The 27,903-nt window shown below is 48.2% G+C and overlaps 1 protein-coding gene across 2 annotated transcripts in view; it reads left to right on the top strand.

The window, feature by feature from the left end:
- The window catches only part of FANCD2 (FA complementation group D2), a 1,050,809-nt gene that overhangs the window by 481,734 nt on the left and 541,172 nt on the right, over nucleotides 1-27,903 (top strand). For both annotated transcript variants that reach the window (XM_085625116.1, XM_085625117.1), the window contains exon 30: nucleotides 13,092-13,205. In XM_085625116.1, coding sequence (XP_085481242.1) covers nucleotides 13,092-13,205 — 114 coding nt within the window. The remainder of the gene's footprint in view (nucleotides 1-13,091; nucleotides 13,206-27,903) is intronic.

Raw genomic sequence — 27,903 nt, 5'->3', positions numbered from 1 at the left:
ATTTGATGGAGGGGGAACGCTGTGGGGGATCAGCCCGGGACCCGTGATGCGTGTCATATGTGTCCCCGAACCGATGTCCGCCGCAGGGGTAGTGCAGTCGACGTGTTTTCCAATCGCGCAGGGGCTATCAAGTCTTAAGTGAGATGCGTTGATTTCAATATGTCAGTTGTGCTGCAAAATGGTGAAGCTCATTGATTCCGACCCTCTAACTTTGCTCCGCTGTTGTCGAGGTAAGCGATGTAACTGCTCCTGTTACTTGTGTTGTCAATTGATTGTTACAATGCGTCCAGTAGAGATTCCACTGGGGCTAACAGGGATATCGCGGAGATTGATCCCAAGCAAGCGGAGCTCTCCTAGTAAGCTCCTCTCCCGTTGGCCATCTTTGTACCACTTAAAGCAGTAATACATTCAGTGGCCAGGATTTTTCTACAGGGGCTCTTTGTCTCAGCAATAATCCAATTCAGACTCTGCTGCCTCAGCTATATTGCTGTATATAGCAACAATTTTCCATGGCTGATGGATCTGATGTCTAACCCGGGTGGTTCAGCAGATAAGAGAAGCCAGGACACTTTACTATGCTAGTTTTACAAATTTAGAACTGCCACCCCATTGAAACAGCCCTTCACCAGGGTCTCTTTTAAAACATCTCTTTTGACAGTGCCTAAATTAATCCACAGCAAAGGGTGCCAACTGTGGAGGAAACTCGGGCTGCAGCACATTTCTGTTTAACCCTCTCTTGTTGATCATTGTTCCCGATATGTTAAATGTGGCTTCTCCAGTGAGTAGCTCATGAACTACAGTTAGCTCTCAAGCTACTTGTAAGTAGCTCTCCTGTGTGCTGTCATCCTAAATTAGAAGTGTTTGCTTGGTTAGATTAAAAATTGTATACTAAAATTGAGTGCATATTAGAGACAAAAAATGTATTTATTTCCACAGCTTATAAGCTATTATCTAGAGAAAAATCGCTAAATTTTCAAAATATTTTTAGAGCTCATATTTGACTGGTAAATCATATGTGTAGGAGACTGGCTTAGCATTTGGTAAACACTTATTTAAGTGAATCCCTTTGCACTAATCCAGACAAAATTTATGGTGATTTTAGTGTTCTTAGACAACCACAGAATGTAGTAGCTGTGGAGAGCAGCCTTCAGGCTTGGTGCAGAAGGAGTGTTAAACAGCTTGTTTTACCAGGTCTAATCCTTTAGTGTCGATTAAATGAAAAAGACCACACAGTGTATTTATACACAACACTCACTAACACCTTGGTATATCTCCTGGAGGTATGAACACAATTACACACAATATTTCAATTGAAATCAGGTAAATAAGCACAATACACAGTGGTCTTCAGGGGGAGACCAAACCATTTACAAAGAAAGTGGAATGCAAACTGCAACTGAATCCAGGACTTGGACCAAGAGACTCAGAAGAACGGGGCACACAAAGAACCACCCAAGGTAAGTACCCAGGACACCACGTAGGCTGTGTGCAGAGTAGAAACACAGCCGCATACTCAATAGAAGTCAACGGGAAAGTCTTGGTTGCAGTTTTGAAGAAGGACTCTTCCCCCGTAGACCCCGAAGAAACTTGTGGAAGGCACCAGGTGGGAGAGTCACCCCACCAGTGGATACACCAGGAACCAGGATACCTACACCAGGGAAGCCGGATGCATAGGTGCGAAGTGACGTTGGAAACTGCCGTAGACCACAATGGAGGACTTGAGAAAAGATGCCGCTGGCGAAGACTGTGCAAACGTCCGATGGAATACAATGGTGAATTCTTAAAGAGATAAACCTGCAAGCAGAGGGGACAGAGACTATGTGACTTGTAGGTGACCAGGCGGTACGGAAGAGTAATGACCACTGATGACGGAAGATGCAGGAGTGATGACGGTGACCTTGTTCCTGCAGCTATGAGGACCAGGCGACACTGTGGAAGACCAGGAGCCGCTCACGAGATGTCCCACATCGGAAGTCGAGAACCAGGGAGGTCGGGATCCGGCAGGAGCACCAACAAGCCTTGGCAGGAGCAACAGATGTGGAAAACAATGGAGCAACGTTGGGACCAGCAAAGTCTAAGGGACGCACCAAGTGCAGAAGATTCAGAGCAGGCCCTTAGGGAGAACCCACAGGCCAAAGGCACCCAGTCACAAGGGGACCTTGAGCAGCTCACCAAAGAAGAAAGCCCTTGGTGCAGAGGATGTGGTGAGGACGAAGATCTTGGCAGGAAGAGATGCTGGCGGCTGGGGCTTCTTGTAGCCCGAACATCTCTGAAGTTCAGAGCCAATAAGCCTTGGCAACGCAAGTCGACACAGTGCACAGGGGTTAGGTCACAGCGGTTCCGACTAGGGATGCTGGGCTCAAAAAATCAGAGAAGACAGGCCAGGCCTCGAGGGAGTTGCAGAACCACCACCTGGGTTGCTGATCCTGTTCGAAGTCCATGGGACATCAGGAGTAATAGACAGGTCAGCTTCGTTGCGGTGCCTGCAGATGGAAGGGAGTGACTCCTTCACTCCAAGGGAGATTACTTCATGTGTCCTTAATGCCCACAGGTCAGTTGAAGATCCTGGATGACGCATAGGCACAGAAAACGAAGAAGACTTGCAGAACAGAGAGATCAGGAGCAGCAGCAGTCTTGTTTGATGCAGTCTCGGTTCCAAGTGAAGTCCAAGGGTCCAGACGGTCGAAGAGTGATGTGGTTTCAGGCTTGAGTCTTGTTCCCACAACAAATCTGAGGACCCACCCACAGGTAAGCCCTTTTTCACCCTAAGTAAGGGGTTAGAACGACTCAGGGGTCCCTCCCAGAGGAGGGGCTGGACAGAGGGGAGGATACTCCCAGGTCCTTTGTCCAGTTTCGCCCCAGAACGGGAGCCAATGGCTCCCAGAACTGGTACTAACTAGAGTATGCAAGGAGTGCACCAAATGTGCCCTTCAAGGCAGTCTTGTGGCGCTGGCAAGCGCCCACACCACAGCCCAATACATTAAGTCCTGTCTGGGAGGTGGTCACACCTCCCTTTGACAGGAAACCTATTGTTCTACCTTCACCTGCTCGACCTCGGCTCAGCAGCAGAAGGGCAGAATTGTGTCTGGGGTTAGTAGCAGCACTAGCTTGCTGGCAGACCCTGGAAGGCTGTTACAGAGAGTACTGGGGACTTCCCAGTGGTGACCCCCCAGTGCATGTAATTATAACTCCAACACTGGTTACGGTGTTGGGGTATGATTCCAACATGTTTGATACAAAACATTCCCTGGTTCGGCACAGCCAATATATAGGTATCCTTAGCGTAATGCAGCATGGCCACTAGATGTATCAAAATGGCTGCCCGCACTTACAAAGCCTGGAGAATAGACTCTGGGGTTTGTAGGGGTGTCCTGCTCATGCAGGGTCACCCTCACACTTGTACCCCATCACCCTGCCTTCAGGATTGAAAGGCCTGCCTTAAGGGTGACTTAAAGGTTTTAAGTGCAGTGACCTCAGATATAAGGAAACTTATATCTGTTGTAAGTGGTGCTAGCACAAACTTACACAGGCTGCAATGGTAGGCCTGTAGTCACAGTTTGAGTGGTCTCTCATGGGTGGCATAATGCATGCTGCAGCCTATGGGAGACCGCTGGCGTTCCTATGCCCTGGGTACCTTAGTACTATATACTACAGACTTAAAAGGGTACACCAGTAGCCAATTGCGGAGGTACCAAAGTACTACCATGTCAAATTTACGGTGGAAGCAGAGAGGCTGAGGTCCTGATTAGCAGGATCCCATTCAGACTAGTCAAAAAAGCATACTGACATCAGCAAAAAGTGAAGGTAACCAAGAAAGCAGATCCTACTTTCATACAATACAGCATTGAGGAAACCTTTTACAAATGTCATTACCTTGGTGACACAGGCATTGCAGCTATGTTTGTTATGAGTTGCCCACGTATAGGCAGTCCATATTCACTCATAGTCTGGCTTGACAGTGCAGCTGTCACCAGACATTTATTTGATAATCACCGGGAGAAGGGGCTTTGACTTCGTCCTCGTTGGGAGCCACAAGTAAGTTTTGATTGGGAACAGGTTATGTGCTTCCACTAAAAAGTTCTTGCCCTCCACGCAGCTCTGATCATTTTGTTTATTTGTTAGGCTGTCTGAGCTTGAACCTTTAGGGTCACACATATGGCACTAATGCTATTAAAGTGTCTTAGACAACTATCTAATGTATTGATTTATAGGTGGTGCTTGATAATGCAACTGTTACCTGACCTTTTAACCTACACCAGTACTATTCTACAGTTCTTTGCTTCCACACGCTTACATATCCAATCACATGCGATCTACGTTTAATGCCTCACATTACCATACACCTGAGGTGATCACTGCTGATATTCTGCATGAGGTAACCACTAATATAATCTTGTTTTATGTGGTCACTATTACAACATTTTTAATAGTAGTCGCTCTCAATGAGTTTCATTGAACATAAGTAGCTTTTATTATAGAAAAGATTGGAGGCCCTTCAGAAGCTCTCCCCGGTGAGGGGAACTGGGGCTGCGAGCAGCGTACACAGCATATCGTGGTGTTTTACTTGTCATTGTGTTTTTCTATTGAGCATTTGGAACGCTTTTAAAATTGATTACTTTGTACTACATTGATCCGCTTTTTCTGGGGGGCTTCAAAAAGTTAAGGGGAATTATTTTAGGGAGGCACTCTGACACCTTGACACTTGCAGCAGGCTTTGACCGCCCACATTTGGCACAACCGCTTTTACCGACTCTCGGCGGCGGTGGGCGCCATCTTGAGTCAGGCGGGGACAGCGCTCTAGTCGCGCCGTCCTCCCGCCCTTTTCTCTTTCTATAACATGTGCATGCCGGCCAGACGGCGCAGCGGGCTGGCGCAGCGGGCGCGCCGGACGCGCGCCGAAGCCGCGCCTAAGCCAAGCCCGTCTGCGCCCGTCCGCGACCGGACTGCGCCGGGCGCAGGGCATGCTGCCCAACTAGCCCCTAAAATCAGGTACGACAGCCGAAATTTACTCGCCCTACGTCCTAAAACAGTCAATCACTGCGCTGATTGCCCCCCTATTGATCCCCTCTCCAGCCCCTTCTTATGTTCACATTGCAAATGGGTACCCCCCCTCTTAACCTCGGAAGTACTTGACTCCCCTTCCCCTTTAAAGACTAATCCCACTTACTTTAAGGGAGGTCTCATTAATGCTAGATCCCTAGCCTGTCACAGCCAAGACATACTTGATTTAATAACAGGACATGATTTAGATGCTCTTCTTATTACCGAAACTTGGCTCAATGACTCGTCAAATCCCGACCTGGCTACTGCCCTTCCCCCTAATTTCACAATTTTTAGGCGGGACAGACCACTTGGGCGTGGCGGTGGGGTAGCTTTAGCTATTAAAAAAATCTTCCCCTGCCATATATTTGATCTAGGCCACCTCAAAGAAAGTGAGGGCATAGGCTTCTCAATTAAAATTAATGCCGCGACCTCCTTTTCAGGGGGACTCATATACCGCCCCCCTGGGAATGCCACCCCTTTTCTTGAGTCACTAGATGAGGTCTTGGGAGCACTTACACTGCACTATCCCAATTTTACCTTATTAGGAGATATGAATTTGCATTTAGAGTCTTGTATAGACCCCCATGCCATTTCTTTCCAACATTCATTAAATATCTTTGGATTGTCCCAACTTGTCACTGCGGCCACTCATATCGCGGGTCATACCCTTGACGGTATTTGCTCTAATCTTACAACTCTGACCACGTCCCTCCCGATACCTCAAATTTGGACTGACCATTCTTTCATTCCTTTTAATATCAAGACACAAGCCCCCACCTTGCCTAACAAGAAACGCCCCCCCCTCCTCCTTTATAGTGAATTGGAGGAAAGTGTCGGAACATATTAAATTGGCCTCTCAACCCCCACCTAAACCCCCGATACTAACTGGAGACGTAACTGCCGACTCCCATAATTTCCATGCTTGGATTGACCAAATTGTTTTGGAGAATTCCGCACCCAAAAATCAACATGGGAATCAACATAAAAGAAAACCTAACGCACCTTGGTTTACCCAGGCCCTATCCGATAGCCATCTTCTCTGTCGTAGACTAGAAAGAAAATGGAGAAAAACGTACGATGAGGCTGCAAGGGCGCTTTATGTCCAACAAAGGAAATCATACCTCTCTAACATAAAAAAGGCAAAAAAGGAATATTTCACGAAAGCCATAAATGATGCCCATCAAAAACAAAAAACTATCTTCACTATAGTTAAGTCCTTCACCCATCCCAAAACTCTTGCGCCGGAAATTCCTCCATCGGCAACCTTGTGCAATCAAATCGCTGACTTTTTCGTAGAGAAAATTGTTAATATTCAGAAAGACTTCCCTCCTTCCTTGACCACCTCTTGCAAGGTTACAGACAACCACGGTCTGCTCTCTAGTTTCAAACCTGTTTCCATTCAACAAACACGTAAGGCAATTTTGGCATGTAAATCAGGAGCCCCCACTGACTCCTGTCCACCTAGCATCCTGCACCATTTGATTGATACAGTGAATCCCTATATTAACACCATCATAAATGAATCTCTCGACTCCGGGATGGTGCCCAATGACTGGAAGAAGGCTATTGTGAAGCCTCTGATGAAGAAGCCAAACAAATCCCCCACTGATCTTACCAATATGCGCCCCATCTCATTACTACCTGTCCTTGGTAAAATCACGGAACAGCTGGTATATGAAGAGTTGAAAACCTTTGTAGAGACTGGTAACATCCTGCATCCGCAGCAGTCGGGATTTCGATCTGGTCACTCCACAGAAACAGCTCTGATCGAACTAGCTGATTCTATCAAGTTCCTGCAGGATGAGGGCAGGCAGGCCATCCTCATCCTGCTTGACCTAACAGCAGCGTTCGACACTATCTCGCATGTCATCCTGATCAACAGACTGCGAGAGATCGGCGTGACAGACACAGCTTTGGCATGGGTTAAATCTTTCCTATCTAATAGGTCCCAAACTGTGTCCTTGGGTCCCTATCTATCCAGCGAGAAACCCATAACATCAGGAGTGCCCCAGGGGTCCATATTAAGTCCCCTCTTTTTTAATATCTATATGGCCCCCCTCCTCGCTGTGATAGAATCCCATGGGATCCTCGTCACGTCATACGCTGACGACACACAACTTGTCGTTACGATCGACAAAAAGTGTACGAGCGCAGATCTGCGTTTCCAAAATTGTCTTCCCGATGTCTTCCAGTGGCTTAACAACAATCATCTAAGATGCAATAGTGCCAAGACCGAAATCATACTGCTGAGCAAAGATATATCCTTCTGCCCGAAGGACTGGTGGCCCACAGGATCTGAGGCTCCACCTAGCGCTGTACATTCAGCGCGGAACCTGGGCGTGCAATTCGATTCATTCCTCTCTTTCGATGACCACGTCAGGATCACTGCTGGCCGCTGTTTTGGACTCATTAAGTCTTTGAAAAAATTCTTTGACTTCCTCCCCATTGCAGCCCGAAAATCAGTCGCGGTAGCTCTAATACTCTCCCGACTTGATTATTGTAATGGTTTAATGGCGGGAGTAAAAAAGTCCACCCTTAAAAAGCTGCAGAGCAAACAACATGCAGCCGCCAGATTGGTGTTGGGACTTCCTAGAAGGTCATCAGCTTCAACGGCGTTGAACACTCTCCATTGGCTACCGTTACACAAAAGGATTCTTTTTAAACTTCTCCTTACTGTTTTTAAAACTATGAAAAACTCAGGGCCCCATTACTTTGCAAAGCGCTTCATACGCTACAACCCTTCGCGAGATCTGAGATCATCTGGTACAAATCTTATTACCATTCCAAGATTCAAATACAAAACCAGGGGTGGGAGGACCTTTACCGTCCTGGCAGCTAGGGCATGGAACAATCTACCTGTCAATCTTAGATTCACCGACAAGGAGAGCACCTTTAGAAAACTCCTAAAGACCTGGGTTTACCAACAATCAGATACCTCTGTATTGGCAGCTATCTAGCTTTAGTCTCCTCACCACGTACCATCTCTTATGTACCCGCTGCTTGCTAACTTAGCGCCAAGATGCTCCTTCCGGAGCGTATGTCTGCGCTCTACAAATACCCAAAAATATCAAAATATCAAATATTAAATCCTAGTCCCCTTATAAGATATTATTGTTCCGTGCTTTCATATGAAGTGCACTAATAACATTTTAGTCCAGGTGCTCAGTATAAAAATACTCAAAAAGGTGTTCTTCTTCACTGAAATAAGGTAATCTGATAGAGACTACTAGCCGCAGATTCCTTAACCTAGAATTATCCCCACGCGTGAGACTGGACCCGGAAAACTTTCTTGCCCAGCATCTCTGCGCGCCGGGGATGCGGTACCACGTGACTCCGCCCGACGTCCTCCGGGGGCTAGACGTCAGCGAGGTCACATAAGCCCCATCCCGGTGTGCTGACGTCCGTTTTCTTCTTTACCGCATGCAACGCGGGTCCGGATCGTGCTCCTGTCCTGTTTTTTAAGGCCTTCTTTTTACGCTTTGCGTTTTCTTGAGAACAGTGTGCGAATTCCTACGGGCTTCAAGACGTGCTCATCTTGCGCACGCCAGATGTCGGCGAAGGACCCTCACCCTATCTGTATGTGGTGTTTGGGGGAGCACCATGACTCCACGGAGTGCGAGGCTTGTCAGCAGATGTAGCCAAAGACCCGGCAGGAGAGCCGGATGAAACTCCTCTCGGCCCGCATGTCCAGGTCGGCGGCGTCGCCGCGTCTCCCCCATGGAAGGGTTCAAGAACCGCCGCTTCTGTCTCCGACATTGTCCCTCTCCATGGCCTCAAGGGCGTCGCTCACCTGTTGGTAAGTGTCGCAGTTTGTCCCCGAGGCCCAGTCCCTGGCGCAGGTTTTCCGCGGGTTGTGCGGCCTCAGGCGTCGCCACCCTACCCGCCGATCCCCGGCGCGGGGGCGACCAGAGCCCAAATGGAGGCCTATGCAGTGGCCTTGCAGGCCTCTTTGGCTCTTCCTTCTTCTCCTCATCTTCCTGGGATGTCTGCGGATCCCTTGCCATGTGCGGGGACTTCTGCGGCGTCGCCGGCAGCTCCAGTGGCGACAGGTTCGGTTCCAGGTTCTGGAGATGTGGTGTCGTCGGGGTGCGGTCCTCTGGGGCTCCCTCCATCGGACCACGGCGCCTCTGCCTTGCCGCATACCCCCGCGGGGGTCCCTGTGGTGTCGCAGAAGGTTGTCGAGGCTCGTCCTCGAGTCCCCCTCGGTCCTCTGGGCAGGCGGCGGCCTTGTCCGTGGCCAAGCTGACGCCACTCAGGTGCCGGCGGCTGATGGCCCTGGTGGTGCCGCAGGGGCCGGCTAGGGGCCGGGGCGTGTCCCCGGGCCCCCCCTCGTCTCTCCACGCATGCGGCTTCCTCGTCGGAGGTCGAGTCGACACCTTTTCGGCGCCGTTCCTTGGCCGCCCCGGCTCCGACACTGCCCCGTTCTCTCGCGGCTCGAGTCGGGACAGAGGTCGTTTAGGCGTCCCCTTCGGCGCCGGTCAACATTGAGCTGACGCCGGTGGCGGACTCTACGGCACCGTGCCGGCGTCGGGTCATTGATTCGTCTTCGGACGCCGCCTCTTCTCCAGAGTATCAGCAACCATTTGTTTAATCTTCTCCGGAGACGGGACGCCGCGTCGTGGCCTATTCCCTGGCCTTTTCCCCGGCCTCTTCCAAGGACAGCTCTTCACCGTCCCCGCAGTCTTCCCCGGAGGCGCATCAGGTTCCCCACTCATCGGTCCACCTTCCCCGTTCCGAGCTTGGCGCTTCCTTCCTCCAGTTGGGTTGGGGGATGGCCGGCTTAGCTTACAGCCGTCGCCCACAGAGGAATTGCTTTCTCCACTGCGTTGCCCTACGGAGGCAAGTGCTGCCTTCGCCCGGGCTGTCTCCACGGTTGAGGGATCTTGCGCATGGGCGATCCGGCTGCCCATTTCCCCACGGATCATTTGCTGGAGGTTCTCCATCAGGGCTCTGGTGGACGGGAGCTGCTTTTTCCCTTCGAGGCTTCGCTCCATAATTCTATCTTGGGGGCCTGGGGGCATCCTGCCACGGGGGACCTGGTGTCCCAGCCGCTTCTGCACCGCTACTGCAGACCACCTTTCCCTCCTTGCCATTGGTGTTGTCTCGCCCGTCACAGGAGGCCCGGTGGTTAGATTCCTGGGGGCGCAACATCTTTGCCTCCTCCAGTGCTGCCTTGCGGGCACTTAACACGCTTTGTGTATTGGCCAGAGCCACTTCTTGCTTATGGGATTTGGCGGAGTCCCTTCTGTCTTCCGCTTCTCTAGAGGGTCCCTGCGCTGATCTGCGGCACCATGTGTTGGACGGCTCTGGACGTTTCGGAGGTGCTTGGTCACACCATGGCTTCTTCAGTGGCCCTCCGTCGCCATGCTTGGCTGAGGGATAGTGCTTTCCCTGAGAACGTTAGGGAGCGGCTGGATGACCTTCCCTTCGATGGCGCTCTTTTGTTTCACGCCTCTGCGGATTCTGCCATTCAGAGGTTTCTTGCGGGGCTTCGTCCTCCTCCACCTCTTTCTCCCCCTCCTCCTCAGTGACCCTGGATGTCGGTCTGTATTCTGGGAGGTGTTCTCCCCTTGTTTTCTGGGGCCTAGTAACGAGTAGTCCCGGTTGTGTGTTCTGTGTGGTTGGTGTGCCGGCAGGGTCCTTCCGTGGGCCCTTTTGTGCTGTTGGCTGCTGGTCCGGCCCTTTTTTGCCTTGTGGTTTTGGCTGTTAGTAAGCCCGTGTAGGTCCTGAGCTTGGGCCTTCTGTGTCTTCTTTCTTGGCTGATTGGCAAGCCGTCTGCGGTTTTCTCCACAGGTCTTTGTTTGTCCTCTTCTGTGGAAATTGTTTCCTAAGAGGTGTTCCCATTTTTCTTGGGACGTAACATACCCTATGTGGGGTAATGGTAGCTATTACTTAGCTCTGTCATGTGCTGGGGAGGTGTGGTCGCCCTACGGGCTCCTTGCTCTACGTGGCATCACGGTATGTTGCAGGTGCGATCTTCTTGCCGATTGTTTTGAAGCAGCTTGCGTTGTGCCCGGGTCCGTCCTTCTCCTGGTTCGCTACGTCGGTAGCCCAGTCTGGCCTGATGTCTGCGGCATCATGTTGTAGCGGTTCTGCACTTCTGTCCAGTGTTTCGGCTTGGTCCTCTGTCTGGTGTTCAGGGGCGACTGGCTTTCCTTGACTTCTGTGTTCTGGTGGACGGCTTGGTCCGTCCTCCGTCTCTCTCTTTCTTTTCTGCCTGGTTCCACTTCTTTCTTGGTCTGTGTGTGTGTTTCTGGACCGGCCCCTCCCTTGGGGTGTGCTCTGGCCTCTGCCTTCGGCTGGAGTCTGGCTTGTCCTGGGTGCACTGTTCCGTGGTGTTACCTGCTGCTGGCTGCGCATGCCCGTGCAGGCCTGTTTGTTCTACTCCACCGTTGTGGCCTTTGATGTATTCCCTTGTGCCCCTGCCTCTGGTTCAGCTGGGGATTTGCGCATCTGTATCTTTCTTTTCCGTCTGCGCTTTGGCAGTGGAGCCGTTCCTGCCTTGTCCGCTGCTTGCGGCTAAGGGTGTTCAGCTTTTTCTGTCACTGTGTCTGTGTTTCTTACGGTGGGCCTGCCTCCGGTTCTTCCTCTTCTCCCTAAGGTTTGAGGTGGGCCTTGTGTTCCTTGGGGCTTTTGGTCGCTGTCTGCCCCTGCGGGGTGTTGGGCAGTTCTCCCTTGGTTGGGCTTTGGATATCGTGGCCTTTCCCTTCTTGCCCCTCTGACATGTCCCCTACTTGGTTCCTGTGTCTCTCCTGGTGGGGAGGCTCTCACGCAGGCCCTCCTCCCTTCTGGGTATGGCTAGGGTATCTATTCTACATTAAGGAATCTGCTGCTAGTAGTCTCTATCAGATGTACAAGTTACTTACCTTCGGTAACGATGTATCTGGTAGAGACGATTCTAGCCGCAGATTCCTTCACGACCCGCCCTTCCTCCCCATTCTTCCAGGGTTTCTGTAGTCGCCTCCCTCTGGGTGGCTTGTCCTCTTCGTTTTCTTCCGGTCAGGCATTCCTCCAGCTGGTTTCTCTCCAGCGTGAGGTCCTACTTTTTGCTCTTTCCCTCTGTTAGAGTTTCTGATCCCCACCCGGTCTTCTTCGTTGGGGGCTCTTTTACCTGTCCTTTGACCTCCTACTCCTTTCAGGGGTTATGGCACTCCTTGGCAATGTAGTCTGCGGATGGATTAGCTGTCCTTTGACCTCCTACTCCTTTCCGGAGTTATGGCCATCCTTGGCAGTGTAGTCTGGGAATGGATTGCTGCTGTTCCTCTGTTCCGGGCTTGTGGTCCTTCCCTTTGTGGATGTGGTTGCAGACCCTCTCTCTTTCTGTCACGGCGCTTTCACATGCTTGTGCCTCCAGGACGGCTCGCGCCTTGGCTTGCAAGGTTGTTCCACGGAGTGGTGCTTTGCTCTTTTCTTGCTCTGGCTTCGCTGCTCTGGCCTTCTGGTGCTTTACTGCCACCTGGTGCTTTCGCCTTGGCTTGCACAGTTGTTCCTCAGAATGGTGCTCTGCTCTTTTCCTGCTCTGGCCTGCTGTTGTCGCATTTTGGTGACTTGGTGCCACCTGGTGATGTTTCTCACCTTTTGTTTCTCTCTATTTTGTTTCTCTGGTTCTTTCGCACACTGTTCCCATGCTCTCCTCAGTTTTGTTGTGATGGCTCAGCGTTGTGCGCAGAGAAAGTTCTCCGAAGCAAACTGACGTCAGCGCGCCAGGGTGGGGCTTATGTGACCTCGCTGACGTCACGTCTGCGGAGGACATTGGGGCGGAGTCGTGTGGTACCACCCCCCGGCGCGCAGAGATGCTGGGCAAGAAAGTTTTCCGGGTCCAGTCTCACGCCTGGGGATAATTCTACGTTAAGGAATCTGCGGCTAGAATCGTCTCTACTAGATACATCGTTTTCGAAGGTAAGTAACTTGGACGTTAGAAATAATCTCAAATGTGTATGTAATATTCTGTCAGATAACCATTTTGTTCTTCTCACACTGCCACTGAAAGAAGTGACACAAATATCAAATGGTACATGGATTTTACTTTCTTCTGCCCTTCTTACAAGGCATCTGAGGTTGTTCAGCTGGGCCCGGCAGAGTTGGTGTTTCTTCTTGATGATCTATCCCGAAAGCTTGAGCACATACTGGTATCATCTGCAAAAAGAGTCACTTTCTTAAAGGTATGAATTTATCATTAGCTAATGCTTCTTGTTTTGTGCGATTGTTCATCTTCCTCTTTATAAAGCTTTTAAAGCTATGCATGAACTACTGAGCTGTGTGACACATGGAACAATGCACTTCAGTTTTTCCAATAAACCTCTCACCATGTTTCTCGTAGCTTTGTGGGGGGGGGTATACACCCTACTAATAAATATATATTTTAATAAATATATTTGGGTGCAGCAGTTTTAAGTCGGATATGGTAAGGTGTCTCTTGGATTTTATCTGGGATTTTTAAAGACTCCAAACAACTCTAAAATCCTTAGTAGACAGCAGTAATAACATAAGACCCTCACCAAGAATGTTTGTCTCTTAGAAAGGAAGGTCTAATTCTTGTCTTGCCAACTTGAACGATCTTCTGCATTTCAAAATGTCTGTCTATACCCCCTCTACTGAGAGCTATGGGTGCTGTAGTTGTTTTTCAGTGGCATGTATTTCTACAGAACTGTAACGTAAGGTATCTCACAGGAATTTAGAACGCACATCCCTAGGGAATTTAGTTTGGCTCTGAGGTTGGATTTGCAGTACTCAGTACATATCTGCCTTTTTGCATTTTAACCATTGAGGTTTTGATCACCCTGTTAGTCTTCTGCTGTAAAATCTAGTCACATCTTGTGCATTGGGCTATGTTTATGTAGGAGTATAAGTACATTTTTAAATCTTTAGTCATTAGTTGCCATTATTTCACCTTCTTTTAGGAGGTGAAGATGCTCTTCTTCTGGAATATGATCTTATTTACTGATGAATACCCGCCAATGTACATTTACATTTTCTTGAGCGAGACCTTTGTGTATGTTGACAGTGCTTGTGTATTCTGCTCTCTTTTGTGGAACATGACCTGACTAGGACCTAGGTTGATGGGTCCTCTTGTCTAGTGACCCCAGTTTGGATTGAATAGTCCTCCATCTGTTCTAGTTTATTTGTGTATTGCTTAATGTCGACTATTTCTAGTGAATACTTCTAACTGTAGATTTCTCACCATGTGAATCTCTTAAGTCAGAAGATGTCTGAAAAGTTCTGTGCAATAGCTCAGTCCCTCCAGCAGTTGGCGCCATTGGCCTCGGTCCCAACTCTGTCCTTCCCACGATTTCATAAAGCTGTATATAGGTGCCTCACCTGCAGTCCAACATGGTTTCCTTTTTTCCCTACACCCTTTGAGACATATCTTACCATTACCGTTCGAGTGTTTTGTTCCCCAAAACTGCAAACACAGTTTGCAGGGAAATCCGCCCCCCCCCCCCCCGAACAACCAGGAGTAAGCCATGCCATGTTTTCTAAAGCAGTTGTCTGTCACTGACCTGCATGGGTTCTGCCTGTGGTGCCTAGGCAACAAATGCTCCCTTATAGATCAGAAGGTCATCAGGAAGCTAAACCTACGTTGCCAAATATAAAAAATACAGAGCCAGCCCTATTCCAGTTTGTGAAGTTCTTCCTGGTCTCATTTCTTTTGCTGTTTTGAGGTAAATTCAGCACAAAAATGAGGGACAGTCCAATCAGAGGCATAAAAAGTCCAAGTGAGGCTCCTCACTTTCACCCCCCTCATAAGGAAAATCTCAAAATCTGATAGAGACCTCTAGCTGCAGATTCCTTACTTTTGAATCCTCCCCAGGCGTGAGTGTATCCAGAAACTTTACCCCCATAGCACGTCTGTGCGTCAGAAGATGGTGTTGCGCAAATTCCATATTAACTTTGTCCACTGGATGTGATGTCGGTGTAGTCGATATATCTCCCTTGCTGACGTAAATTCCTTCTTTTCTGTGCTTGTAACCCTTATCCAAAGCAGCTAGAGTGCCGTTTTTCAGCCTGTGTCAACATTTTGTCGAAGAAACAGTATGCTTTTTTGTGATGCCTTCAGGGTTTAAGCCCTGTGGATTTTGTGGCAGACAGATGTCCGCCACAGATTCTCATACCATCCGTTTGTGGTGCCTTGGAGAACACCATGACACCGAGGAGTGCGGTTTCTGCCGGTATCTTTAGCTGAAGGTGTTGAGAGAGTGTCTTATGAAATTTCTGGTTAGCTGGCTATCGGAGGCACTGCGTCGTTGGTCCTCGTCAAATTCAGAGACTGATCAAGGAGCTTTTTGCGTGAAGGGCCGTCTCTGTCAAAGGAGGCTCTGAAGCAGAAATGGTTGAAACGTAAGTGCGTCTCTGATGCCGTCTGCCAGCATTTGGTTGCAGAGCATTCACAGAAGTCTACCCCGCCCCTCCCTAAAGTTCCTTGAGCCGGGACAAATCTAACCCAAATGTCAGCTTTAGACAACTCTCCATCTGCCCTTATACAACCTGTCAATGTTTTCCCTACGGGACCACCCAGTTCTGAAGTTGAAGGGGAGGCTGTAGAGTGTCAAGACCCTTTAAGTTGTCCTGTCCAGCCGCTTTTGGAGGAAAATTAACTGATTGAACTGGGTGAGGCTAGTGGGCTTGAGCCGTCACCAGTTTAAGATTTACTTTCTCCACCTGGTATGGCAACAGAGGCAAGTTCCTCTTATGCTGACATATTGAGGAGAGAAGATGTCTTAAATTGCCAGTTTTCCTCAGTGGAATTAGCCACAGACCTTTTAGTGGATCTTCTGCACCAAGGTGAGATAAGATTGGAGCCTTTACTCTCTTAGAATGACTCTTTATATCACCTTTTGTTAGGAGCTTTGGCGAAACCTGTTACAGGAGCTTCAGTTGACTGGGCTGTAGGCCATAGGCACCGTCCTGCCCCTGGGGACCCAGTTTGTCTCTTAAGTCATCCACCATAATAGGGGTGGTGATACAGGCTGCTACGACTTTTCCAGACCCTAGTGCCCTTCCCTTGCGTCCACCAAATAGAGCCCAGATGGCTGAAACATTTTGGGAGGAATATATTCTCTTCTGTAAATTCAGCTTTGAGGTCCCTAAACACGGCATGTGATTTGGGCCGATTTTCTCATGGTTTATGGGACTTGGTGGTACTTCTGCTGCTTTCTCTTACAGAGGAAGCCAGGGGTGGACTTCTTCTAGTGATACAAGATGGATGGGAAGCGGCTAAATTCACCTTGAAATGTGGTTCGGACACCACTCGTTCAGTGGGTAGAGCTATGGCTCAGTCAGTTGCCTTCTGGGTTTCATCGGCTGTACAGAATAGCTTGAAAAATATGCCGTTTGATGGTGTACATTTTTTTGGTGTACATTTGAGTTTACAGCGGTTCAGAGATAGTTGGTGTGACAGTCACCTAGACGTCTTTTGATGCTCTAGTGGGATTACTTCTTTCTGACTTGTAAGGAGGAAATGCCTATATATGACTGAGTTGGAATATGTATTTCATCTGGTGGCCATTAGTGTAGTGTTTCTGTTTACTGCATGGGTTTATGGTGATTTAGATAACCTTGTGGTTCTTTACACTTTTTGTCATGACCCTTCGTTCCGGTCAGTTAGGATAATAAAATAAATTATAGGTGCATCTATTCTGAAGGATTCTTTCTAAGTGGAGTCAGATTCTTTAAAGTATATTCCACGATAAGTGGCTTTCTTTATTGTTGTTAATACTTCGTGTAGAAGTGGTGACTTTATACTTTGGCTCTGTCCATGACATTTTTTCCGCTGTTTTGTTGTGTTCGATTTTTAATTGATACCTGATATACAGGTCTTGCAGATTTCTTTACTCTGATGAAGAGCTCAAGAGTTGATGCCTTCATTGTATGTTCCTTAATCTAGGTGGAGTATTGTTTGTATGCTACGGTGAGTATTTACAAGTATATATATGCTGAGCCGGGATTGCTCAGCCTGTGGACTATAAGACCCTCATTTGTGGGTGCAGAGTTCCGCCCTCTGTGTAGGGTTATTTTCTCTGACGTGGGATATCATAAATTTGTGGGGTTTAGTCCCCCTTATAAGGTACTTTTGACATTTCTAACTCCTTGGTAGTTTCAGTATATGTATAATCTGCCTTTTGTTGAGTGTTTATTTGCAAAGATCTTCTTATTAGTCTTGGTCTTTATTAGGGTGATATGCCATTGACAGGAAACTACAACACTAAAGGCGTCTTTCCCAAAATTCCTTCTGGTAGCTTGTAGCCTGCATTATTAGTTTATGTGGGTTTTGCTTTTACCCCTGGCACTGGCCTTACATTTAATTGCTAGATGACATTCCTTATGATTGATAGTAAAAGTTCTCTACTTCTGCTAGATTTAGGACATTGTACACCAAAAGGTTATCATCTTGTGAGCCTTAAGACACTATATGTTTGCTCTTCAGGGTCTGTCCTATAGCCATTACAGGTTGCTTGGCTATCCTACACTTTTGTGTAGACTTTGTTGGTTTATACATGCTCTTTGAACATTGTTGTGTTGTTCTCCTGGGATTGTCATGCCATTTCAGGTAAAAAACAAACACAAGGAGATGATGGACGGAGCGCAGAAACTTTTCAGACTCTCACCCCCAGTCACAGATCTGGGTTTAATCCATCATCGTTCTTCAACTCACTTTGCCACCCAGTTCAGACACAGATATATGTAAATCAGTCTTGACCCTGTGCCTCATGGGAACAGTCCAGACCGAACTGCCAAGCCATGTCTTCCCTGGACCGGAAACAAGCATCCTGGGGTTTCGGGATAACAGCCCTCATCAGCCAGGCTAGCTTGAATCCAGCGGCAAAGTGAGAAAATGACCCATGTCTGGGCATACCCTGCGAACTTAGGGCAAACAAAGCAAGCACAAGGAGATGGCTGGGTTCAAACTGGAATGGCATGGTGAGCAAAAAAACAATAGATTTAGGCCCAGATCTCTGTACTGGGGTGAATGTATGACATTGTTAGGCATTCTGTCCATCAACTGTTGTTTTTGCATTTGTCACCTAGAGTGGGACGGGTATGCCCAGACGTGGGTCCCGTGCTCTCCATGCCACTGGAATCAAGCTATCCTGGCTGAAGAGGGGTGAAACCCCGAAACCGGTCCTAGGATGCTTGTTTCCAGTCCAGGGAGGACCTGGCTTGGCAGTTCGGGCTGGACTGTTTCCATGAGGCACAGGGTCAACTGATTTGCATATAGCTGGGTTCAAACTGGAATGGCATGGTAAGCAAAAAAACGATGGATTTAGACCCAGATCTCTGTACTGGGGTGAATGTATGACATTGTTCTGCATTCTGTCCATCAACTGTTGTTTTTGCATGCTATTTTAGGTACCCATGGAGATGTAGTCTCTCAGTCGATTCATAACTATATTGTACAGAGTTCTTCATATTCTTGACTCTTTTGGGGTTATGATACTTTATATTATTACTTCACATTTTCTTCCTTTCTGAAGGAAATTTCCCTCTAATGCGGTACCTATTCTTCTCTGTGCATGTGTTCATATACACAGAATAGATGTTTGCCCCATAGCTTCTACTTTTTGTAAAATACTTTTATTACTATATTACATGATGGTTGGTCTTCTAGGTAACAATTCTTTTCATCATTTAACGGACTCTAGTTTTTTGTAGGTTGGGTTCACACTTTGCGAAGTGTTGTCGCTAGTTGGAATATACAATTGAGGTTTATTTTATGGGTCAGCCGGATTCCTTTTATTGTGGAATCCTTTACATTTTCCGGTTTCCATATAGGGGACCTTTTCTTGATCACCTGTAGATGGGCCTTTATTAATACAGTAAGGTAATGTACTAAGCTTGGTTTTCGCTGGGCTATCAAGGTTTCTTTTTAATACTTAATATCTTATTCCACTTTATACTACTATTGCTTAATGGTGGTGTCTTGGGGAGTTTGCACTACACTGATGTGTTAGATTTATGTTGTTTTCCTAAGTGGTATGATGAGTGTATCTTTTCCTATAGTCACTCCCTACCACTGACATATGTGTAAGAATGTCCCTTTTCCTATGGAGCGTCTTTCATGCACGGAAAAATATTTCGCGAGAGGGTATGTATACTCCAGATGGCTAAGGAAAGAGTGACTTACGATCTGTGTAGGTAAAATGTACTGTTCAGGCCTTTTAAAACATCCACTCAGTATTTTATTATTAAAAAATCTATTATACGGTTGCGGAAACAGGATGGTATGATGGACCCACTAGCGAGGTTCTTCCCTCCTCTTTTCCCTCACTGTTATTGACTGTATGTAGTTTAATGTGTGCGAATCAATATAAGGTATAGATGAATTTTAGATCAGTACATACTGTGGAGATTTTTAAGGGGATTATTTTTACGGACGTATTAAGACCTGATAATGATTTTAAGGGGATTAATACAAAGTATGTATTGAGACTTGATAAAGCTTGATATTTTAATGATGGTTATTTTACTTGTGTGATAATGAAATGAGATCTGATCACATATTGCAATAAGTAGTTATATATGTGCATTTTATATCTGTTGTACTTTTATGGTCATATATACCTGACCGAATAAAGATGATTTGACTTTGATGCACAAGTTCCTTACTTGTGTAACGATATATCTGTAAGAGACATTAGTTAGTGATAGATTCCTTACCTTAGAATATCCCCAGGCGTTAGACTGGATCCGGAAAGTTTTCGTCAGCAGTACCCCTGCCCGTCGGTAGTCGTCGTCGTACGGCTCCGCGTACGCCGCTTGCATCGTAGCCGCCGAGATGACGTCGTCAGAGCTACTTAGTCGCGCCCACGCGCGCTGACGTCTGTTCTGTACACAACGTTTCCGTGCCAGAAGCGCAGAGCCATGCCAGAGCCCGACTACTGGTGAAATAGAACTAGGGCCCTGATAGGGATGACCTGATCCCTAGAGAACAGTTCGCAGAACGGGGAGGATGGGCGGGCGGTAAGGAATCTATCACTAACCAATGTCTCTTACAGATATATCGTTACACAAGTAAGTAACTTGTGCATCTGAAAGAGACACATTAGTGATAGATTCCTTACCTTAGAATACATACCCAAGCAATACCAAATCCGGTGGTGGGTCTTCGAAGTGAGATTACACCAGAAAGTCACGGCGAACTGAACGGCCAAAGAAGCTGTCTGGCAGGTGGGCTGGCAGGATGGGGATATGAAAATAAGCATCCTGCAAGTCCAACGTCTGCAGCCAGTCTTGCGGGTCTAGGGCAGACAAGACCTGAGCAAGCGTGAGCATCTTGAACTTCTCCTTCCGGAGGAAGCGATTGACGTTCCGGAGGTCTAAGATAGGGCGCAGACCTTTGTCCTTCTTCGGAACCAAGAAGTAGTGGGAGTAACAACCACGACCTACTTCTGGCATCGGAACACGCTTGATGGCCCCCTTGGCAAGAGGGCCGTAACTTCCTACTGCAGACGTGCCAAGTGTTTCCCCGACATGCGGTGGTACTGAGGTGGCATGGCTGTAGGGGTAGATTAGAAGGGGAGGGAGTAGCCCCTGCGGAGTATTTGCGGAACCCACCTGTCCGAGGTTATGGACCGCCAGTGGGGAAGGTGATGGCGAATCCTGCCACCCACTGGCGTCAGGTGTGGCTGAAACACCTGACTAGGAAGGTTTACAGGCGGCGGTGGCGGCAGGGAACTGACCAGTCCGCTGTCCCCGGAATCCACCACGGTGGGTCCCACGTCTGCGGCTGCTCTGAGACTGTGCCTGCACAGCCTTGCGGGTCTGAAAGAACGCTCCTGGGCACTCCGACCTTGACCTCGAAAGGACCAAAAGCAGACCCCGAGGGAGTACGCTTGGTGGTGAGACCCAAGGACTGGGCTGTAGCCCGAGAGTCCTTAAAGCGTTCCAGGGTGCTTTCCGCCTTATCACCAAAGAGGCGTGTACCATCAAAGGGCCTGTCCAACAGGGTATTCTGGACATCCCCAGAGAAGCCAGTAGTTCGGAGCCAAGCATAATGACAGAGCGCCACAGTTGTGGAAAGTGCCCTACCGAGAGAATCGGCGGTGTCAAGCCCACAACGAATAGTACATTTTGCAGCATTTCTCCCTTCGGTAATGGCTTTGGAGAGAACCGCCCATGCTTCCACAGGGCACTGAGGCAGCACCTGTGCCACAGTGTCCCACACAGAATGGGAATAGCGGCCTAGCAGGCACACAGTATTCACCGCCCGCAACCAAGAGCTGGCAGATGTGAAAATCTTTTTCCCAAATTGCTCCAGTTTCCTAGATTCCTTGTCCGGAGGAGCAGAAGGGAACGCACTCGGCGAGGCAGAAGCCTAGACAACCAGACTCTCAGGTGTCGGGTGTTGTGTGAGAAAGCTGGGATCGCCCGGCGCCGGGCGATGGCGGTGCGTCACACCCTTGTCTACAGGAATTCCTGTGTTAGGTTTGATCCAGGTGCCCAACAGGATATCAGTAAGCGCTTCATTGAAGGGCAGTAACAGCTCCGCAGAGGACTGCGGCTGCAGGACCTCAGTCAGGAGATTGGTCCTGATAGGCACAGAAGGGAGCTCGAGGTTACGAGCCTTAGCTGCCCTACGCAACACTACCGAAAAATTCCCAACCTTCTCCGTGGCCACAGAAGAAGGGGACAGAGTACAAGGGTGTGGAGAGAAATCCAGATCCACTGGACCTTCCACATCGCCTTCCCATTCAGGCTCATCCTCGCATTGGGCCGCAAGAGGATCTCCGACCCCTCCCAGTACTCCCCTTCGTCCACCGGTTGCTGAAGTGGCTGGTAAGGACGAGGTGCCCTGGGAAATAGGATAAATTCCCCTCCAAGAAATGGAATGGGAGGGTGAGATACCAGTACGGCACCGTCCGGCGTCAGCGGCGGCACCGGGCCTGGCGCCGAAGCCAGAGCCAAGGCCGGTGCCGAGGCTCGAGCCAAGGCCGGAGCCGAGGCCCGCGCCACAGGGTATGGTGCCGGCGTAGCCGAGGCCAGAAGCCGCGGCACGGAGGCAAACCCTTCCGACGGATCCGCGGGGCCCAAAGGCGCTCCGGAGGGACCCGGCGGGACAAACAAATGGCGCAAGGCCGACATGAAGGCCTGCACCTCATCCGAAGTCGCGTGTGGGCCCGGAAAGGGTGGGTAGGCCGCAGGCATCAACGGAGGCTCCAACGGAGCCGCGGGGGAGTCACCGCCCACCCTCTCCACCGCGTCCCGCGACCGATGAGGGGTAGTGGAAGAGCGCCGTCGCTTCTTCGACTTTTTATGGCACCTAGACTTACCTGTCCCTGATTCCGACGAGCGATGCTGATGGCTCCGCGACCAGTCCCTCGACCTCCCATAGGAGCGGGACCTCGATCGGCGCGGTAAGGATTGTCGGACCTCCAACAACTTTCAGGAACGCTCCCGCAAAGCTTTCGGCGCCATGGCCCGACAATCACGGCATGCCTCGGGTCATGGGTGTGCCCCAAGCAGAAGAGACACACGTTGTGAGGGTCTGATACCGACATGTTTCGACGGCAGTCCCTACAGGACTTAAACCCGGGCAACCCTATTGCACCAGGATTCAAGTACACGAGAAAACAAGTTGTCAGAATCCAAGTTAAAAATTTTAACTAGGGGTACCGCTCTCTCTCGAATCTGCGCTGCTGCGTGGAAAAAGAACTGACATCAGCACGCGTGGGCGCGTCGAAGTAGCTCTGACTATGTCAACTCGGCGGCTTTGACGCCAGCGAGGTACGCGGAGCCGTGCAACGCGCAGGGGTACTGCTGACGAAAACTTTCCAGATCCAGTCTGACTCCTGGGGATATTCTAAGGTAAGGAATCTATCACTAACGTGTCTCTTTCAGATGTGATCCCTCTATAGTATCAGTATAGATCAGTCCGTATTGTCTGACCGATCATTGGGATATATATATATATATATATATATATATATATATATATATATATATATATATATATATATATATATATATATATATATATATATATATATATCCATATCCTACTGGCGGTCGCCAGTAGGTAGTTATAGTTAAGACCACGTTTCCATAGGAAATCCGCAACATTCTATTTTGAATAACTTTGGCGCCGGTCGACGAATCCTCGCAAATTTTTCAAAATAGGTGGGGCGCTACGCTCCGCTCCTACCCTGAAAGTCTCGGGGGGATTCGTCAAGCGGGGGCTGAGATAAAAGGGGGGTCCCAAAACGCGTTTTTCCCATGCATTTTTCCATAGGACCTTTAGACAGGGCTACAGCCCGAACGGCTGAACAGAATTTAATGAAATTTGGCAGAGAGGTAGTCCCCAGGTCAAAGAAGTGCCTTTTGTAGGTTTGGTGTAAATCTGTTCAGTAGATTCTGAGAAAATAGCCTTTAAATCAATATATATATCTGTGGCAGCTTACGGTGCGCTTACCGTAAGCTTACCGTAAGCTTACCGTACGCGTACGGTGGCGTGCGCGAGCGCGATTCTGATTGGCTCTTAGATCTTAGTAAACATTCGAGTCGGTCGAAACCAGGAAGCGGCGGCCGCCATTTTCTCTCTCGCTTCCTGAGTTGGGCAGCAAAAACGTACCCCAAATATATGTAAAGAGGCAGTTTCATGAGATCCTAACCACCCAGCATTGATACAGGGGTCCCCAAACCACCCCCAAGCCCAAAAAAAAAAAAATTTTTTTTCGGAAAATCGCCGATTACGCTTACCGTACGCGCACGGTAAAAACTTATAACAAAAAAAAAACTATCCACATTCTCCCCACCCCGTGTGCAAATGGTGCCCGAAGAATACATTTCACAAAGATGCGCAAAATATGTCCCCCATGTGCGCACGGTGCGCGAAGCGCATCGTGCGTACATGGCCCATCTCGCTTAACGTGGGCACGCGGTGCGCGCAGCGCACCGCGTGCTCACTGTGCTCACTGTGCGCGCACGGAACGTACTGCGTTAAGTGGGCGTGCACGCCACGAATGGCGTAAAGTAACTTAGCATTTAAAAAAACGTACAAATTCACTGAAAAAACCATAGGTTTCACACACGTTATAGTTAGGAATTAGCATTTAAAAAACCTTGCTAATTCAATGAAAAAACCATAGGTTTCACACATGTTATAGTTAGCTGGAAATTTTACTGATAAAAAACCAATGAAATTCCCCCGTTATAGTTACTGTAGGCAACTATAACTCACGCGACCGTAATCCTCTGGTGATGACATATGTGTCTTTATGAAAAAAAAAAATTTGTAAAATATGTATAGCTAAAATTTAATGGAAGAAGACATGGGCAAATAAGTGTCTAAATACAGTATTAGCATCAGCAGAGGATTGCGGTCGCGTGAGTTATAGTTGCCTACAGTAACTATAACGGGGGAATTTCATTGGTTTTTTATCAGTAAAATTTCCAGCTAACTATAACATGTGTGAAACCTATGGTTTTTTCATTGAATATATATATATATATATATATATATAACATTACAGCGCTCACTTTACGGACTCCCGCATTAGACTACGTTGACCAGCATGCACCTGGACTCAGTGAAGCACGAGATGCTATACGGGGTTGTAACATCCAGCCAATGAGAGTGGCTACATGAACGTCACAGGACATCAAATGACCCCCAGGTGAGAGGCTCTGTTTGGAAACCGGCACTGAAGAAAGCTTGTCGGCTGAAACGCGTCTGCCCAGCGTTTCCTGAACATTTGCAGTTTTTGTGCTTTCAGAATAAATCCTATTTGTGTACCCCAGCATATGTCGGCCTCATTCTTCGTGTGGAGTGAGGATTGAACTTTTCAGGACTCATGGATCTGTTATGGTCTCCAACCGATCTTCCACCAGCATGTCCTTCCCCCATTCTGACTGACCCCTTTCGGCCTCAGCCCATGCACCTTCCACTGAGGAGCTATGACTACATTCTTTTCCTGCAGGCTCTGATGGTTTTTCCAGTATTGGCGCCTATCCCAGCTCCAAGGTCTTCAGTTTGGGATTCTGCTCAGACTACATTAGTAGATAGATGCCCAAAATGGGCTTGGCACATCACATATTGGCTGAGAATACTCTCCTCCTCTCCCTTACCTTAAAGGCAGTATTGCATGACCCTATGGCTCTTTGACTCCAATGCTTTTTAAGGTCTGGGACATGTTCCTCATTATGAAGATAACAATGAGGAGGCATACCACTTGCTTCCCTCTCACTGCACTGATGGCAGCTTATACCTTGATCTACAAAAACACAGTTGCTTAGATACTTCTCCAGGGCCATTTGAAAACAGCCTTATGTTGTTCTCCAGCTGAAGAAAATGCCTCCCTTTGCTGTGGTAGTGTGCAGAGGTGAAGGAACCACAGTTGAGACTGGAAACTAAGGGCTGATATTTTGACCAAGATCTTGCAGCATAGACCTTTGAATTTAGATCCCTTGCTTCCATTTAATGACACCTGACTACCTAATGACAGACCTTGTTCGGCCCCGGCTGCCCTATTGATAGGCACAGCGGACCTGTGACAGATGATCAGACCAGTTTGGTACATCATCTGTCTCCAGAGAGCCTTATATTTCATGCCTCTACAAATAACATTTATCAGAATGCATTTCTCACTCTGCCAAGGTTACAGGGATTCCAAGATAATTGATTCAGTAGGGCAGATTGCATTCTCCTCTCCTATCTTTGCACTTCATCCAAACAGTGGTTAATTTGTAAAGAAAAATAAGTGCAGAGGCTCTCGTCGAGGGGCAGCTTACACCAGCCCATTTCTCCTGTTAGTGCCGCCTAAAACCGAACCACCTATGGAAGTGGGGGGAGAATGTGGCCTAATGGCCAGAGCTGTTGACTTCGGTGCTGGAGAACTAGGTTTGAGTCTTGACGTTGGCTTAACATTATGTGATTCTGAGCAAATCACTTAATCTCCCTGTGCCTACCATAAATGAATGTACCCTTAGTTGGTGCTCATGAAAAGCACAGATGATGGTTAAGTGCTGGTGCTGAGCACTGGAAACCACCGGCTCAAATTAAGCTCTGACTCCAAGTATTAAATGCTGTGTGCCTCTATGATGGATGCTTCTAACCTCAGATTCCTCACGTTGTGATATTCTCCATTCAGCAGTCTGGATCCAGAAACTTTTAGAGCAGTACTCCTGCGCGTCGGTAGGTGATGTGTGGCTCCATGCTGACGTTGGTCTGCTCTGGAAGAGACAAGTGAGCTGCATATAAGCGCCACCCATTTACCTTGTTGTCATTTCCTTTCTTTTTGCACTCTCAGATGCAGATCTAAACTTCTCTTTGGTCTTTCTCAGCACTTCTTTATCTTTATCAAGATTTACCAATATGTAAAAGAAAAAATCTTCCAGGCACGCAGCCAATAGGCAATCCATCAGATTCTAAAACTATATCCTTACCACGTGTTAGGGCCCACTTTTCATAATCTTTTTGGCACTGACTCAGGCAATGACAGTTATGAGGAAGGGGATGACTATGTTCCCCAACATCATGAGGAAGACTGGTATGAGAAGCCTTAATATGCCAGTGGTTTAGATACTTCTTCAGACACTTGCCTTGTGTCTCCTGCTGGTCCTGCCCCAGAGGAAAGTGCCTCTTTCTCAGTTGTATGCAGAGTGTCACAGAAGTTCTAGACTTACAACTATCCACTATGGGGGTCAATGTGTTAACTGAAGTACTTCAAACAGGTTAGGCCCCTACAGAGCCCCTGTTACCATATAATGAGGCCCTGACTGATACCCTTTTGGGCAACAGGTCGAAAACATGTTTAGGTCTGCTGGTTTATAGGCAGGTCGCTCGTTGCCATCTTCCCCACCAGACGAACCCATATTTTCTTATAAAACATCTCATGCCAGAGAGCTTGGTGGTACAGGCATCCACAAGCAAAATTAATCCCAACTCTTTCTCTTCCACCCTGATCATGAAATTAAAATAATAGTGACATTTAGAAAATAGATTTTTTTCCAGCTATGAGTCATGCTTTGATGTCAGTGAATGCCATCTGCCTTCTAGGCTGCTACTCTCATGCCCTTTAAACTACGGTGGCATAAGTTTTGCCGGCTGTTCCAGATGACCTACGGGCATCCCTTATGCAGGCTATTCAATACTATTGCGATGCTGCAAAATTTGTCACACGTTCTGGCTTGCACACAACAGTCTGCTCAGTTGAGGGATGGACAGTAGTGTGGCTCTTTGGCACCACATCTGGATGACGCATACAGGCTTCTCCGGTGATGTCAATGCGTCCTTAATGGACATGCTGTTTGATGGCTCTCATCTTTTTGAAGAAAAGTAGACTTGACCCTAGAATGGTTTAAGAAGAGCAGAGCCACAGATCGTTCTTTGGGTCTTTCTGCGCTTTCAAGACAGTTTCACCAGCAATTTTCCTTCTCCATTGATACGGGCGAGGTTTTTCATTTTGCCAACTGCAAGCCACTCTGCAAGCCCGGCAGATTTTTAAGCCCTTTTGTGGCTAAGGTTGCCGTTCTCAGAGACAACACCCAGGACTGCAGGGACAACATGCAGCTCAGTCACCCGCCTTCCAGTATCTGCAGCCACAAAACCTCTTTAGTGTGTCCTTGCCTGTACACAGCCGCCCTTTTGGAGGCAGAATCTGATATTAAATCCTGGATGACAAGCCCTGACTTCAGACATGTCCTCCTAATTGTCCCTGGGCCTACTCCCTCCCATTTCTTATCATACCATTGCACCTTCCACCACCATCATGGTGGCTGAAGAAGGACCCACCTGTCCGTTCTGCAGGAAGTGTAAGCCCTTATGGATAAAGGTGCCATAGTGAGGGTTTCTGCCATAGAAGCAGATACTGGGTGTTACCCCTGCTACTTCATATGCTGAAGGATGGAGGCCTTAGTCCTGTTTTG

The sequence above is a fragment of the Triturus cristatus genome, chromosome 9, assembly GCF_964204655.1.
Source record: "Triturus cristatus chromosome 9, aTriCri1.1, whole genome shotgun sequence".
In the NCBI taxonomy this organism is placed as follows: domain Eukaryota; kingdom Metazoa; phylum Chordata; class Amphibia; order Caudata; family Salamandridae; genus Triturus; species Triturus cristatus.
The sequence above is the reverse complement of the archived record's forward strand: the minus strand, read 5'-3'. Positions and strand labels throughout refer to the sequence as shown.